This window comes from Python bivittatus, unplaced genomic scaffold (assembly GCF_059951505.1).
Source record: "Python bivittatus isolate LINGU-HERP-01145 unplaced genomic scaffold, Pbiv_v1 ctg000400_np1212, whole genome shotgun sequence".
Classification (NCBI taxonomy): domain Eukaryota; kingdom Metazoa; phylum Chordata; class Lepidosauria; order Squamata; family Pythonidae; genus Python; species Python bivittatus.
The window spans coordinates 513,419-531,299 of NW_028277073.1; the positions used below are offsets into that span (position 1 = coordinate 513,419).

General features: G+C 39.3%; 1 protein-coding gene across 1 annotated transcript in view; it reads right to left on the minus strand.

Moving 5' to 3' along the window:
- Positions 1-17,881, minus strand: part of PAX2 (paired box 2) — a 151,713-nt gene that overhangs the window by 32,858 nt on the left and 100,974 nt on the right. Inside the window, exon 6 of the mRNA XM_025169493.2 lies at positions 1,804-1,979. Within this exon, the coding sequence (XP_025025261.2) occupies positions 1,804-1,979 (176 nt within the window). The remainder of the gene's footprint in view (positions 1-1,803; positions 1,980-17,881) is intronic.

Genomic DNA, 17,881 nt, shown 5'->3' on the forward strand with positions numbered 1-17,881 from the left:
TTAATCAGTCACATTGTTTATTGTTATATACAAGAACAATAGGAGAATTAAGAGACTCTTATAGTAACTGTATGATGTGCAATTCTAAGGTAATTTTTAAATTTAAAAAATGGATAAGTTATAGAGTATAGGAAGTCTAATGTATTAAACATTTCTTTACTGTAACATTTCATGCAAATGCTCTTTGAAAAGCAGCATACATAAATATATATAAAGTTTATTTCAAGGACCAGTTTTCAAACTTTTCCTTCCCTTCCATATCCCTATTCTCATGACTCTAGGAGGCTTACAATGTATAAACCATACATTGTACATTTACATATCCATAAACATAATGAAAACAATAAGCAATTAGAACCTTTAAATATTGTTAATAAAAACTACTGCTGCCTTTAGGAGGACCTCCTATCTGAATGCTGTCTTTTGGTGCACTGTATTTACCATTTTACAAGAAGGCACATCTGACCTTGGGCCAAGCTGCTCCAGAGAGAGGAGAGTGTCACTGAGAAGATCATTCTTTTTAAGTTCTGTACAACTGTGGAATCTGCTGCTGGACCTTGTACTTGGATAAACCAGTATAAGACAAATACACTGTCTTGTAGGTGTAGCAACCTAATTTAATCAACCTCATCACATACTTATGTTGGTGTCCCAGGTAAGTAATAGATTATTTACAGTAAAATACAGCACACAGGTGCACATTTCTGTGGATATATACCTAGGTGTATTTTCAAATTCTTAAACAATGACATGGATGCTGTGTCTGTGTAGAAATACTTAGTAGTGTAGATAGGTGGGTATATTTGCCGGCAATGGTTTACTTTAAATCTGTATGTATCTAAAGAGATATGTGTGTGGACATGAATTGTAGATGGCTTTTGGCATACTCTGTAAAAGTTCTTGAGGTTTAAAATTTTGCTGAGCCAAACGTTTCTTCTACCCTTTTTTCAACAATTCTTATTTGATTGGATGGAAAACAAGCTCCATTCAAAAGGTTTTTGGTTGGAGTTCAGTGCTTCCAGCACTTACCTAGGTGGTAAGGTGCCAAGGAGCTCTGTGTGTTCTGCTTTTCATCATGCAATCCTCTCTCCAAAGATTTACAGCCTCCCTGCCTAAAGGAAGACATCCTGAGGGAGCTCCTCTTAGGAAAGCCAACCAGGAAGGCTACAGAGTGATGTGAAACTGGAAAAAGCCCCACCTTCTTCTTGACCACTTTCAACAAGAAAAGCAAATAAAAAAGAAATGCAGAAGAAATTCTAAGGTGCTCTCATGGGATATGGTACACATGCAGATATGTTTTGCACAAATGCATGGAAAGAATCAGGAAAACAAATGATACATAAATATATCAACTTGTGCAAACACTCATGCTATAAACTCCCATACCTTCTCTTTGCCTATCAGTGATTTGTAAGTGCTGAAGATACTGTTTTCTACATGAACTTCCAAAACATGTCAAAATTACAAATTTATATGCTGTATGCCATATAAAAGTGAACAACTTTTTGCACAAGCCTTGCACAATAGAGGGCACATTTACATTACAAATCAGCTTTATTCAAGTTTAATCATCATAGTCCCCACCCCCAGTCCTTGGAGTGGTAGTTTCATTTTTTAAGAATTCTTTAAAGAATTTGGCCCCTCACACAACTGCTTCTTCCCTGGAAGGAATGGTTGTTAAAATTTGTATTGGAGACCCTTCTAGAGCATAAGGCAAGTACAAGAGCAGAGAAGTGAACCAACAATTATCTGTTGCAGTTGCCAGGATCCCACCAGCTTTGTTCTCCCAGACAGGGGTCCCACCTGCTCAGATTTGATGTGCTCTGATGCTTGAAAGACATCAGGGTAAGAAGGCCGCTCGAAGACCCGATCTAATGCTTCCAGCTGCTGTTGTGTGAAAGTGTCGGCACGAAGGTGCTTCCGCAAACTATCCACACTGCTCTGGGAATCACCATTGGGGACCGAGCCCTCAGATACTTCTGTGAGACATAGGAAGACATAAGAGGGCATTAACATGGCTTTTCTTTTGCTAAAAACATCCAGTGGCCTCATTCAATTTCTGGAAATCTAGGAATTAACTGATCCTTCCTTCCATCCCAGACCCATATCCAAGATGCTTATACAACTTTTCCCTTTTAAAGAAAAAATGTCAGCTTTAACACCACACTTATTCCCTTGGGGGTGATATTTAACTTAGAGATTGTGCTGTACATCGATTGGTATATTTTGGCTGCAAGGAATTATAACCTAGTGGTGAATGTTTGTTTGGCAAGTTTCCACTGCTAAAAATATATATCTACCATAGGCAGTACAAACAAATAAATAAATCCAAGGGTGGGGCAATTAATAACTACTATTTGAGATAAACCTTTATGCAGGTTACAATGCGTACCCTTTAAAAGAAAGCATCTTGGCATTCCCTGTACGATGCCATTGCTTTCACTAGCCTTTGAAAGAGAAATATCTCCACTTTTCAACAGGAGCAGCTCTTGTACAATAGTTGCACACCCATATTGCACGAGCTATTTTTGGGGTCCAAAGAAGGACCCATATAACACCTTTGCTTCGTGAGCTGCATTGGATACCGGTTTGCTTCCGGGTCCAATTCAAGGTGTTGGTTATCACCTTTAAAGCCCTACATGGCATGGGACCAGGCTACCTGAGGGACCGCCTCGCCCCCACGATTTCAACCCACCCGATCTCTCAGAGAGGGCATGCTCCGGACCCCCTCGGCAAAAGAACTCCGACTAGTGGGGTCCAGAAGGTGGGTGTTCTCTGCTGTAGCCCCCACCCTTTGGAACATCTTGCCCCCAGAGGTGAGACAGGCCCCCTCACTCCCGGCCTTTCGGAGGGATTTGAAGACCTGGCTCTGCCACGTGGCCTGGGGCAGGGAGGGAGGTAATCAGAAATGGGGTTGGATAGCCCCCTAGTGGCCTGGTGTTGCTTCCATCGGCCTCTTGGATTTTTTTTCTCCTCCTTCCATTTTGGGTAAATGTGCTTTTCTCTTTTTATAAATTTTAATTATGTATTTATTTGTTTTAATTGTTGTAAACTGCCCAGAGTCCCCCACTGGGGGGAGATGGGCTGGGAAAAGCCAAATAACTAACTAACTAACTAACTAACTAACTAACCCAAGATAAGACATACTCTGAGAGAGTGATTCAAAAACCTATTCGCGTTAACTCAAGATGTTAGCCTACTTATACCCCATATGAGCACGTGTGCAGTCTCACTAGCTAGACTGTTCTGTGTATGTAGCACCACAATACTAATACAAAACTTGTGTTATATAGATTCCAAGTGCAAGACTTCTTAATAACATTTTTAGCCACACAAAATGAAACTTTTGCAGGGCAGAAATTATTAAGTGTACATGCCACCTAATTTGCATTATTCTTGCCTTGGGCTCAAGGTGTTGCAGTTTCCCATTTTTACCAGAGAAATATGGCACATCTGTAAAAGAGAAGAAACTGCTCCATATTCTCTTAATAGTGAATATGAAAACATATTTAACATGTTAAGTCTCTGCAGTTTAGTCTTGCTGTGCCCATTATGTAGCTGGAATCCAGAGATTTAAAAATGTCCTAGCCTTACCACTGAGGGGTAGAAGAAGGTAACTGCATTATGAAGGAAACATATGTCTTCTCCTTCAAACAGCAGACTGTTTTTTATGTTGCAACCAAAGGAAATTCTCAGAATGCAGATCATATATCCCTCAAGTTTACTACTCTGTTTTGGTCTTCCTGACTATTCTACATTTCTGTTTATATGTGATTATGCAATATGATATAATCAATACTGCATTATATACTGTAACCTAATACAATATCACTTATAAGACCATGGACAATATTACATATTGATTAGTACAAGCCTGCAGCCTCCTGCTTTTTTCCTTTTCCAACACTCTAATGGAAGGGGAGAGAGGGAGGGGGAAGCTGTTTGCTGTGACCACTGATCCAAAATGTTCAAAATCCAAGAGTTCTACTAAATCTAAATCTCAAGGATACAGACTTCAGCTCACTGGATGAATGAAACCTTTGACCCAGGGACAAATCCTAGAGCAAATCCTGAACAGCTTTTCTGGCATAATTGTTGAGTCATGTATTGCCTGTAGGATTTTTTCTGAATTGCTGTTCCTGCATCCAGAGACGACTTATTGGCTTGGCAAGATGGAAAAGTAGGACCAAGGGTCAGAGTGGATATGGCTGACATCTGCCCAAGACTTCACTTTTGGGAAGTTTCCCTATGTCTTCTGGCCCAGCTATTCTTCCCCTCTGGAATGCTGCCTGTTCTCTTGCTCCGAGCCTTTCCCTGTTTGCATTGAACCACAATATGTACATGCCCTGTGACCAATTTTTTCTGCTTTATTGCCATACCATTGCTTTCATCTCATCTCCAGCCCACAATTGAAACAGGTTTAAATTGTACTTAACTATTCCAGTTTACAGTAGCATTTTCTCCCTTAGTACACAGTAGCTTTAGGATGTGGACTGTTTTTTTAAAAGATTTTTTTATCCCACCTTTATTATTTTTATAAATAACTCGAGCCGGCAAACAGACCTAATACTCCTTCCTCCTCCTATTTTCCCCACAACAACCCTGTGAGGTGAGTTGGGCTGAGAGAGGGGGACTGGCCCAAAGTCACCCAGCTGGCTTTCATGCCTAAGGCAGGACTTGAACCCGCAGTCTCCTGGTTTCTAGCCTGGTGCCTTAACTGCTAGACCGGACTGGTTTGGCTGATATTCTACTGGCAGCATAGTCAGGTGTCCCTTAGTTGCCGGGAACAGCCCAGCACTCATTGGGCACTTCAGGCTGATGCAGACACATCATCTCCCCTGAGATAACTGGGCACTCTCCACTGCTGCCATTTTTTTTCTTTTTTTCTCTGGGCAGAAAGACTACTGCTGTGCGTAGCCTGCTGAACAGTTATTGGGAGGGTCAGGAAAAGCAGAACAACCACCTGTCCAAACTTGCCATCTCATCAGATTTATCTCCGCCCCATTGCTGTATCAATCTCCTCATCAGTGGATGGCTTTCTTCTGGCTGATGATATGAACCTCCTTCCTTGTAATTTTAACCCCTGTCTTCTAGGACAATAGAGAATGAGTCCACTCTGGTTTTCCAGTTTTGTAACAACCCTTAACATACTTGAAGACTGCTATAATATCTCTTTGTTAGTCAAAACATACCCAGATAACATGGGGATCCCTTATATAGCTTGGTTTCCAGATCACTCATCATCCTGGTAGCCCTCCTCTGAACTTGCACCGATTTATCATTGTCTTTTTTGAACTGTGCTCCAAGAATGTAGTATTTAAAGTGGAACTGACAAGATCAGAGAGCAGTGGAACAATTTCTTCCTGTTACCTGGGTGTTAAGCTCTTGTTAATATAATTAATTTGCCTTTTTACACATCACACTCCCTGGCTCATATTTGTTTTTTCAAGACACCCAGATCTTTTTCACATGCATTACAGGCAAACCATGCCCAGCCTATACTTGTGCCTTCCATTTTTCCTACCCAGATATAAAACTCTATAATTCTTTTTGTTCAATTCCATCATATTAATTTCAAGCCTGCCTAGGTCTTGTTAAATCTTTCCTCTGTCCTGTAAAATTAGTAGCCATTGTCCCCAGCTGTGTGTCACTTGCAGACTTGGTAAGTTATTCTTTAATTTCCTCGTTCGAGACAGGCAAGAGATGTATTGTAATTATTATTTTCGTACTGTAATTATTATTGCAAACTTTTATTTTTATTTAACAATTCAAATTTTTCTAGACTGAAATGGCTTGTAGCTTTTGATGACAGAAGGTAAGAAGAAAAGTGAAAATTAAGAAACTCTAGAGTGCAAATGAAAACAATAGGAGAAAGATGATGCTCTAAATATATATGAGCAATGGGGGTAAGAATGCTAAAGATACTTATTGACAAATGTGAACTTTACACTTTTGCAGTAAGAAAAAAAAATCTACGTTCAACAGTTTGATATATTGCCTCCTTCACCTATATCTCATGCTATTTCATTGGAACAGCTGAAAAATATATTTTCTAAAATGCAAATGTTGCATTTGGGAAATTACCAATTTTCATATTTCCCTCCACAGTTGTGTCCCTTCTCCCTTGTGAAGGCCTAAAGAAAAAATTATTACCATGTGCCCTGGGAAAAATCACCCAAATTCTGTCTATATCCCAAGGCTTGCTTTCTTTTTGTTCAGAGGATAATACATGTAGACAGGACAGAGAGAGTCAAACTCAAATAAAATAAATAGTCAAATAAATGTTTACATTTGGCTGCATGGGTGTGGAGGGAGAGAAACATGCACAAAGGGATATATGGATTGACAAATAAGAATCTATGTATATGCATATTCAGAAATCACCAGCACTGGCAGCTATGTGGAATAACTGCAAGACCACTGAAACAGAAAAGGAAGAGAAGTATCCTGTGGGTAAGACCTACCTGGGACAGAAAGGAAATCACTATCTTGTACAATACTGTCAAAGGGGAATAAGTAGTTATAAGGAAAAAAATCAAATAAAAGATAATGTTCTTTATGCAATACTTTTCTGATTCTAGAGGACATTCCCAATAATGATGAATTTTCATATTTGGAATATTAGTAATCACACTGATATATTTATTTCTATATATGTGTCTTCTCATTTTGCGAGCCAGAATACTGTTCTGCTATAAATGTACATTAAAAATATTCTAACAGAATAGCTCAAATCCTGATTCTTTTTCTCTCTCTCCTTAATCCTGTTGCCACTTTCATGCTCATCCAACCCATTTTTCTCAGTAGCATTCATCCTTCTCTTTCAATCTTGCTTTTTGCTTAACTTTTAATGTCAGCTAATGTTCTAGCCCCTGCTTCACAAATGTCAGCTTTCTTAAAAAAAGAAAAACACCACTCTGGGTGTGACAATAGCCAGTGGCATCCAGTAGACTGTAGATTTTGAGTAAAACATCAACACAGCCAGCCAGGGCATTTTTCTGCTTTGAAAGAGAAATATTGTCTCCCATCCCTTGGCACAGAGATTAGCTGACCAGTTGATGGCTCAACAGCTCTGGGACTCAGATTCAATCCCAAATTTAGTAGTGGGATAATTCAGCATTATGAATTTGTGATGAATTGCTTATACAAACTGCCAAACCGCCTTAGCTATCCGACACAATGTTCACATGCCAGCAAGCTTCCCCCCAACATGCAGTGTACATTCAGCAAAGTGTTGGCACATGAAAATCAACACCCCACATGTATGCTTTTCCCTATGTAAAAGCACCCTATATCTGAAATTCATCATGTTTGGGCATCTGAAAATTACTTTTAAAAAGTGACTATCACAGTGTCAGTCTTTTGGGAAGAGTGAAATCAGTTTCTGCCTTATATCCTCCTATCCACCAAAATTTCTGTGCAACTCAAATGGCACTGGAGAGAATGACATAACGAACACTGAACTGCTTACTTTTTCTTCCTACTAAGAACCTAAAACCTAAATCATCTTCACTTTAGGCACTGTAAACTGAACTGTGATCTAATTAACACACTTTACCCAGTAGCCACGTTAGTATATACAACAGTGATGGCTGTGCATAAATATCCATGTACACATGACGACTTGGTTGGCAAGAGAAACCTGAGCTTTCTCAAGCCACAGTAAGCTCCCTTTTCCCTCATTTATTCAGGTTCCCTCAGATCTTGACAAGACTGTCACTCTAAATTTGCAAGAGATTATGGTGCTCTCCCTAGAATGGAGAGAAGTGATATATGATATCTGCTCCCCTATTGATTGCCTGATCTTGTGGCAGAGGGCTGGCAAAATGAACTTGAAATGAACATCAAGTCTCAGCTCATTGTGTGTATAATACACTATTTAATCCCACATTTTTCAGCTGCCAGGGAATTCAATTGATCAATCATATCCCACTGATAGTTCTGCCCAGGGATTATTGCTGGTCTGCGCACAAACTCAGGATCACAGTGATGACAGGACTCGGACAGAGAAAGATGGCAAACTGATGAAAGAAGAAGTGGGAAAGGGTAAGACTGCAGTCCTACATACTTGCACAAATTCACCTCTGGGTCAACATGTTCAGGACTGCAGTATAAATAAATCAAAAGAAGGGGCAAACTCAGAGAACAGAAGACCAGGAAATTAAAGTTTAAGCAGCAAATGTATTCAGATTCTGCAACAGGTAACATTCTGTGTTAGGATGCTAATGCTTTAATTCTGCAACCAAAATTAAATTAATGGTACTGACGAAAATTAATGGTTCTGACCAGGACATGGACATGCTTAGCAAGTGACAGACAGCTCTCCATTTCAAGGCCACAGCCTCCATTCAGAAAGTGGAGTGAGTTGCTTTGTGGCAATCAGGAATAATTCATTTCATCCCCTTCCCAAATCATAACATGGAGCTTTGTGGTTAACATTTAAGACATACATCCTGAGGGGTGTGAACAGGGCTAAAAGCCTCAGGGTGGGGTGATGGCAGTCTCTAATAGCTGTTAGACATCTAAAAGCAAATGTCCAGACCAGGTGGGGAGTAGGGGCCATATACATTTGTGTATTATTCCTACATAATAAATAATAGCATTGAGACACACATCTGTTAATAGAGCCCATATGATTGGGGAGAGGGGCACTGCTTAAAAAGACAAAAGGCAAGATGCTCATACACAGTGATATACAACATATATAACATTACTGACACTGTAAGAAGTAGCATGAGTATAAAGGACAGTTCAATGGTAGGAGGAGATAAACTATAGAGAAATCAAATTGTTGTCTTTAAATAAAGATTGTAATATATTATGAAATGAAAGGAGGAAGGGATGGGTAAACCAGTGGAATGGAAAGAAGGATATAGGGAAAAAACAAGATTCTGTGTCACTGTGCTTGCAGTGGCAATGAAGCTGGCCACCATTCTTTTCTGGGTGGCAGTGGTGTTGGTGTGTGTCTGACTAAACCTTCTGAGTGGTGGCAGCAACAGTCTGAAGATGTCCACCCCTTGGTATTTTGGAGGGTATGAACATCCACACAGCAGCACTGAGTGGCAGCAGGAGTGGGCCTGTGGATCATTGGGAGGACTAGTCCATGTCTTGCAGCTACTATGAGGACTTCCGTGGAGGTGGTGGTCATTTTACTTCCTGTGGCCTCCAACAGGACTCAGGAGACCTGGACATGGTTCTACTTGCTCCATTTGTCAACAGCTCCAGAATCCTCCTCTTTTGGTACTCAACAGGGTTTGAGGTGTGAGAGGGAGCCCTTTGTTCTGGGGGGGAGAGGGTGTGGAAGAGGAGGGTCAGTCAATAACCACTCTGTAGTGATGGGCAGCGGGAGATGTGGCAAGAGACAGGGTTGGGCTGCTCTTGGAGAGTGTGCTTTCAGTATACTGATTTGGCATTCTACCTTCCAATACTTGATCCTCAGATCCTCAGTAGCCCGAGCAGCTGAAAGCTTTTGGCTGCTGCTACTGAATGCCAGGTCCACATGTAATAAGGCCTCCCTCATCCATGATTTGATAGCAGATGAGAAGGTCAACCTGCTGTGTATTATTGAAACCTGATTGGGCACAGAAGAGACTGTTCCCCTTTTGGATATGTGCTTTGAATGTGGCACCAGACTTGACCTCTGGGCAAAAATGGGAGAGTAGCTTAGAGAAAGAGACCCTGGTGGCTTTCAGAGGCCTTAGACATTGCCTGGAATGCAGGGGCAGTGACAGCCTTGAATTGGATCACACATATGCAGACTCTCTTTGCTTGTGGATCCTGGATTCCCAGAGATGCTTCAGAAAATGAAGCAGCAGAAAACATGCCTAAAGTGTCACTGGAGGAAAACAAAGAATGAATCCATTCGAGCACAGGTAAGAGCCTTGTGGTGATAACAGCAGTAAAATGTGATAATTTTTTGTTTCAGAATCACATTTTACGAGTTGAGCAGTCATACAAATAACTAAAATAAATGAAAACATGAATAAGTAAATAAGATAAATTAAGAAAGGGAAAAAATAAAAAATAAATCAGTTGTTAGTTGAAAAAAGCACATTAAGAGATTTTGGACAATAGGGGTTTGGTTTGCAGATCTATCTAACTGTTGGCCTGTCTGTCTATCTGGTATTCAAATAGAAAGCAAGCAAATTCTATGAATTTGCAAATGAAAAGAGCAAAGACTTGTTCATGTAACCATGGACTACTAAATTACCTCATTTGCTAGCTCAAGAAACCAAGCTACCAACTAATCACACTGGTTTGCACAGCATGTCAGACCACAAACTAGTTAACTCCATCTTAGCTTAGCATATTATGAGAACCAGCTAAAGTCTTCAGTTAAGGTAATCTACCTTGAATGGATGTCCTAAGTTGGCATCCACTTCTTTTCGGAGAATATAAGAGTGTCCTTTATTTCAGCGATCACAGCTACAAAGCATCTTTTATTTCTGAAATTGTCTCACTGATGCTTTTTATCCTGGTCTTTCAGTCTGTCTCAGCTCCTGCCTCCTTCCTTTTGCCCTCTCCTCCTTGGATGCATTCCTGTGTGTCCCCAAGCAACTGGGGCCAGTCACCTTCTTTCCACAATACCTCCCATAGGGAGCTTTCACATCACTGCCAGTTGTTGCCATTTCAAACTCAATTGTTCTTGTTGGTACAGAGGCAAATGGAGTCATTAATTACCTTCTATCGGCTGGGCCGAGTTTAGAAAACGATCAATACATTGTGCTTGTCATTCACAGTAGCTCCTCCAGCCTGCCTAGATAGGCCCTTTTTCCTCTGCAGACCCAGCACACCTTAGGCCAAGCAAGAGGTTGAACAATTCTAGCTGTCCAAACTCCAGGCCACTCACAAATTAATCTCAGGAAGAAGAGACCATTGCCCCTAATTTCTCTAAAAGTTTTCCCAAAAGGAACCTGTAAGAAACACCAATGCCTAGTACGTGCTTTCTGGACAGAGGTCTCCTCAGACTGTATGGACACGCTGTATGGTGAGCCAGATGACAGATGAGTTCTTGTCCTTACGTCTTGTCTTGGGCCATGAAAATGAGTTTCATCATGTTGGGGTCATACAACACTTCAGGCTAAAATATATTTGGCTAGTTTGTGGCTCAATACATAGTGTACACTCAGCCTGACTATTTAGTGTATGATATATGAAGCCAGGCAGTATATATAAAAATTGATACAGAATCAAGATGGGAAAAACATGGATATGCTCAGCTAAATCAAACTATACAAATTCTCTTTCTGAATCTTATTTTATCAGGCTAGAAATCAGAGTTTTCCAGAGAAAATACAAAAGAATTCAAGGGCTATAACTGAGTGGCAGCCCATCCATGCAGGTCCCCAAAGAGAAGATAGAAGAACAAGTTCCTGCTTTTTTATATTCAGGTTTGATTTCAAATGAGAGTCAGTGTGATGTACTGGACTAGGAACAGGGAACAGGGAGACCTAGATTTAAATCCATACATCATTGGGTAACTTTGGGCCTCTTAGCCCAACTTACTTCAGACAACTGTGTGCAAAAAATGGGAGGGAGAATGCTATGTATGCTGCCTTTTGCTTTTGGAAGAAAAGTGGGATATAAATCTGGCAAATACATAAGTAGAAAATGCATACTTCTTTCAATTTTTTAATTTAAATTTTATCCTTCAAATGCCAATACAATGCAATATCTGATGTCATGCTAGCAAGAAAGATGTGACTTAGAGGATGTTTTTGCAATTTGCTTGTTCTTTAGCATACAGTTTAGAAGTGAGATTGAGACAGGTTTCAGTTTCCAGAGAAAAACCTTCTAATTCAAACTGTGGCAAAACTCAATCCACCTAAATTTTCTTAATTCTTCCCTGACAAATCCAGAATTGCAACTGATGTAAGACATGGGCGGCTGAGTGCTGCTGAATATTGTGAGTTTGCTCAGATGTTTTCAGTATATTTTAATAGGAAAAAAAATAGCATGCGAAATAAATGTCTCTGCTATTAATTGAAAATAGCAGACTGGTGATCTTTGCACTAGCAAAGGGTGAAAGAGCTACAGTTGCAATAGAAGACAATCTAATTCAATGCAACCCTGATCCTGTTTTCCTCACCCTGTAAGAACAAAGTAAAGTGTGGAAAGAGGCTTCATTATTATTCTTTTAAATTGGCTTGATTTACCCATTGCTGTTTGGACTGTTTCTAGGCAAGGGCACATTGTTAATAATTTTTAATTGGAAAAAATAAGTTGACTATCCCATGATGAGTTTACAAGCCAGGTGACAGTGAGGGATAGCCCAGTAGGACTACTGTGATTATAGATGTAAGACTTTACGGCTGAAGTCACTATGTCAACCAGTTAGTAGAAATGACAGAATTCCTATTCATTTTGAGACACCCACCCACTCCTTTGAAATGCATTATTTGCAGTTAGAAGAATAAATATTACAATGAAAAAAATAAGTAAATATGTAATAGATAAGCCAGTGAGGACATTAGTGTCTATGTACCAGACAATGGATTGATCATGCAACAAAAACAGCAAGTAGTGTAAAGATTAGTGAGCAGATGTCTATAATTAGGCTGATATTAATGATAAGGTTACTTACATAAATTTAGTGTAGTTTGGTAATTATAGCCTCTGACCCATAATTGATAAATGTTATTAGTAGGATTAGGCCAATTATGGAGGGTTTTTGTATGGCTGGTTTTATACTTCTTAGGTTTCATTTGGTATTATGGTATTCATTTGGTATTACTGGAGTCAGGGTAGCTAAAATTAGGAATAGAAATTTATTATTATCGTTGTTGTCTGCATCAAGACTGATACATATTTTGAAAACTAGGTTGTTTTCGCTCAGAAATTTTACCTAAACTGATCATCTAATGGTTAAATTTTAATGGAAGGAACAAATCCCCAGGATCTTCCTGTTATGATTATGAGGGATTTAATTTTTCAAATTTCAACCAATACCATTAGGCTTACTTGTTTCCATTCATGTGTTGGAATGGAAATACTTCTATGTATCATTGTGAGTCCAACATAAGAGCTTTTATTTGGCGCCCTTGAAATCTTAGCAAGTTTTTTGTTTAATTACAGTAGAAATTGGTTGCTTTTCCATCACTGAAGACAATGAGAAAATTTAACTTGGACAGAAAATTTTAATTTAAGTTTTTTTCTGTCATGAAAAATTGACAGTTTGAAGCAATACTATTTAAAAAATGGCTGGTAATACTTATTTTTCAGAAAGATTGGGCTCATAATTGGATCGTTACCCTTAATCAGCTATTAAGTAATTATATTTTAAACCTTTGAGATTCTACAAAAGGAATAGAGTTTACCTAAAGGGCTGAATAGCAGAACATACAGTTAAAACACTTGTTAGGTACGTTGTTTGGCCCAATGCCTGCATCACCTCTAAAACTGCAGCATCATTGAGTGTGCTGGAGAAGGGCTTTACTGAAACTAAACTGACAATTTATTATCTGATTTTTAAAGATTTAAAATAAAGCAGCAAACTGGACTGCTCACTGGAAGCCTTAAGAATGAAATAATGAAGCTAAAGCTTAAATATTTTGGACACATAATGTGAAGCTAAGACTCTTGGAGAAGACCCTCATGCTTGCGGGGGGGGGGGGAGCGGTCGGCAAAGGATGAAGTGGCTAGGCATTGTCGCTGAGGACACAAGCAGGAGTTTCCAGACAGAACGAAGCAGTTACTGGCAGACAATGCTGCTGAAACGGTCTCTGTTGAGTCCTGAAGAGGCAGGAGTGACTGAACAATGGAGCAGCAGCAGCAGGCGCAGGCATGCATTAGAGGATGCAATCGCTATTTTTTGCATTATAGAAGTTATCAGCTTTCAAACTGTCATCTTGCTCCCTGCATTTTTCAGAAGTGGCTTGCCACCTCCTTCCTTGGGTGGAGAGAAGGGACTGGCTCAAAGTCACCCAGCTGGCCTTGTTGCTAAGGCAGGACTAGAACCCATGGTTGCCTGGATTCTAGCCTGGTGCCTTAAGTTCTACACCTGCAGTATTCGAACCAGGTTCCCTGAGAATCATCCAGGGGTTCCACATGACAGTTTCTGTTTATATTGTATGAAATGTATTATTGCAACATTAATTGTAACATTTTGTTCAGACAATTCACTCAATGGATTAAAGACCCGATTACACTTGCTACCTATGAGTGAATTGCTTATAGATGTAGACTTTGTATGGACAAGTATAATGAAATATGGAACTTATACAAAATACAGTAAATTAAAAAGAATGATAGTTCTATAAGTGTATTAGAAATTAATATATACACACTTGAATAATATTTACATTAGATAAGTATATATAGAATTGTAACTGTTATAACGATATATTATACTTTTTTCTTTTTTTCTTTTTTTTACTTTTTAAAGCCCTTTTTACGTGTTGTTTTCTTTAAGAATGTATGTTTTTGCATTGCAATTATTTTTGTGTTTTGTTTCTTTTTTCTTTTTCTGTTATTTTAAAATATAAAATTTTTTAAAATTAAAAAACTATAACAATTTGTTCAAATGAAATACATTACACAAAATGTACTTATGAATGGATTCTGCACTGATTTTTCACATTGAGAAGGGTTCCTCAGGTATCTCAAATTTAAAGACCACTGCTCTATACCAAACTGGATGTATACATACATACATAATATAAACTCACTAGTTACTGATAATTGCCATCAATATTTTGTACGCATTTAAAACTGTTTCTTTCTTTTTGGATTGGGGGGGATTTGACAATGTTATGAAATAAAAATTTAGAAAAAAAGAAAAGCATATAAAAAGCATTTATATAGCACCCTCATTTCCTCCCATTCTTTCCTCCTCCTCTGGAAGTTTTCTGAACTTATTTAAACTTTAATTATTATTAATTTAAAATTTGAATTTTTTATAAAATCGTGGATCTTTCACAGCCTCCAACCTGATGCAGGGCTGCAACTGCAGCTGCAAGGCCAGGCCAGGACTGCCTGCCTGCTTCTGTCCCGGGCAAAAGCCCCCCACCCAGCTCTCCCTCGGCCTGCGCTGCAGCAGCACCAAGGGACCCTCCCTGGAGCAGTTAAGCTGGGGCAGGACTCCGCATGAGTAGCAATTTATGCAGGGAGGATGCATGATGTATTTATTTATCCATTCATTCATTTAAAATATTTACATAACTTTCTTATTTTTTAAAAAAACGTCAGAGTAGTTTTTAGATGACATTTGGTTAAAACAAATGTGAATTCAGCACAATAAATCCTGTAAGATTTGCCAGTCCCACACCTTGCATCCTCAGTCTTCTGCTGATCCAAGGAACACGGAGATGAAGAGAAATGCTCTTGCGATCTGCAGTGGATGTGCCATGAAGATAAGAACTCTACGTGCTGCAAGCGGAGCCCATTTGTCCTCTTGGAAGGGAGGCTAAACTTATATTTATGAATTTAGGCTCATGGGGGCCTAAAGAGAACCAAAAAAAGAGAGGCTTTTTTGCCTATAGCAGTACTAAGCAAAAAGGAGGGGTGAGCTTGCTGTTTGGTAAATACAGTAAGATGGTAATGGGTGCGGGAGACAGCAGTGCTCCTCAGCTCCTACTTTTCTTCCATCTTCTCTGAAAAGAGGACTTGTCTTCAGATCAGACCAAATCAGGCTACCCATCAGAAAAAATAAAGCAAGTTGAACATTTTTTTTTCCATACTTGAGAAAAGGCAGATACTACGTATAGAACTGCAGAACTGGCCAACCTGAAAGGATATAGCTGAACGACTGCCAAACAGGAGAAGGGGCAAACAAATGTCATGCTCTCTGCCAGGAAATTTCTTCAAAATATGGTAAATAAAAGTTGTCCAGAATTCTCTGTAGAGAGAGCCATGAAATAATGTCTGGCTCATGGACTCCATTATGCTATCCCCGCAAGACATATGCATTAAGGAAAGGGAATATTTTTGTAGCACCCCAACAATGAACCTAAACAGAACAACTGACAAAAACAGTCCCTTCAATCAAACAGTGCCATCTATTGGAACCCAGGAAGCATGCCTGTTCTCTGGAATGACATCCCAGATATTCTGGAAGTCTAAAATTTGGCTGTCCTCCCAAGCTTGGAGTAGGATACTTGTGGAGCCCTGTTGGTGACATTTTTGGGTATACGGGACATTTGGATGCAACAGATTTTCTTTTGTTTTTCTATTTTATAACTGTACACCACCCAGAATCATTTTGGAGTTGGGTGGCCTCTACATCTAAATAATAACAGTAATAATAATGGGATTGACAACTCAGAGTAAGTAAACAGATGATTAGGATCAGGATACCAGGAATGGATTTTAATTTCCATGGACAGTTATATCCAAGAGTTTTGAAGGAGTTTATAGATGTCAACTTAGTGCTCCATTTTGTGATGTTTGAGCAATCATGGAAGATAAACATAGTGCTAGGGGACTGGAGAAGGGCAAATGTTATTCCTACATCTCCCCCGCTCACACACCAGACCAGCAAGGAAAATAAGACAGCACAGGTAACTACAGCCCAGTCAGCTTGAGGTTGTTACCAGCCCAAACTCTGTAATAGATTATTATATAATTTGTGAACATTCAGAAAATAATGCATTACTTGTGTGGTTATATCAAGAACAAATCATGGCAAACAAAATTGATCTTTTCTCTTTTTTTAAACAGTTGACCATAGGAATGTGGTGGCCACAACTTAGCTTGATTTCAGTAAAGAATTTGACAAAAAATTCCACTAGAGAAGATGGCAAAGTGTAGGCTGGACTATGTTACCATTAGATTGATATATATTTGAACAATCTTACCCAATGAGTGTACATCTGTGGCTTCACATCAAGCTGGAAGGAGTTGTCAAGTAGTATACTGCAGGGCTCTGTTGTAGGCCCTGAATTGTTTGACATATTTATAAATTTCATGAATGAGGGATTAAAAATATGATTATTAAATTTGCTGACAAAGATGCGGGAGATAGCAAATATCTTTGGGGCAGTATAAAGATTCAGGAGGATCTTCATAAGCTGAAACAGTGGACAGAAACTAGCAAGATGAATTACAACAGGGACAAAAGCAAAGTCCTACATTTAGATAGGAAAAATAATCGCCATACTACAGTATGTGCATAAAGGATCTGGGTCTTGATGGATCACAAGCTGATCCAAACTATCAGTGTAATGTAGCTGCAAAACAATGCAATTACAATTCTATTGTCAAGAGTAAGAGAAGTCACCATTTCTCCCTGTTTGGGTTGTTCAGACCATGCTTGAATACTGTGTCCAGTTCTGCGAACCACATTTTAGGAAAGGTATTGGCAAAGTGGAGCAGGGCCAAAGGAAAGCATTGAAGATGATAAGGGGCTTGAGAGAAAAACAAACATACTTACAAGAAATGGCTGGGGGTATTCGGTACATTTAGCATGGAGAAGAAGGAGAGGCATGATAGCTCTCTTCAAGCATATGCAGAAGACAGAGGAGGATTATTCAGAATTGATCCAAAACAGAGGACAAGAAACAATGAATTTAAATGACAAGGAAGCAGATTTTGGTTGGATATCAGGAAGAACTGCCTCTTCATAAGAGTTGTTCAACAGTGGAACACTCTGCATTACTACATGATGGACAGACTGGATGGTTACCTGTCAGAGATGCTGTAGTACGGCATGAGATTGGACTGGATGATCTCCAGGATCCCTCCCAAGCCTTATTTTATATGATTTTATGATTCATAGCATAAGAACATGCTGGTAAACCGTGGCCCTTGAACAAGGGGAGATCATAACATCTTTTTTGCTCCTCAGAAACTATTCTACTTTATAGAATCAGTATGGGTTTCGTTAGTGTCAGTAGAGCATCTGAGTGCTCATCAATATGAAGTTTTGTTAAAGGCATCAATCTTT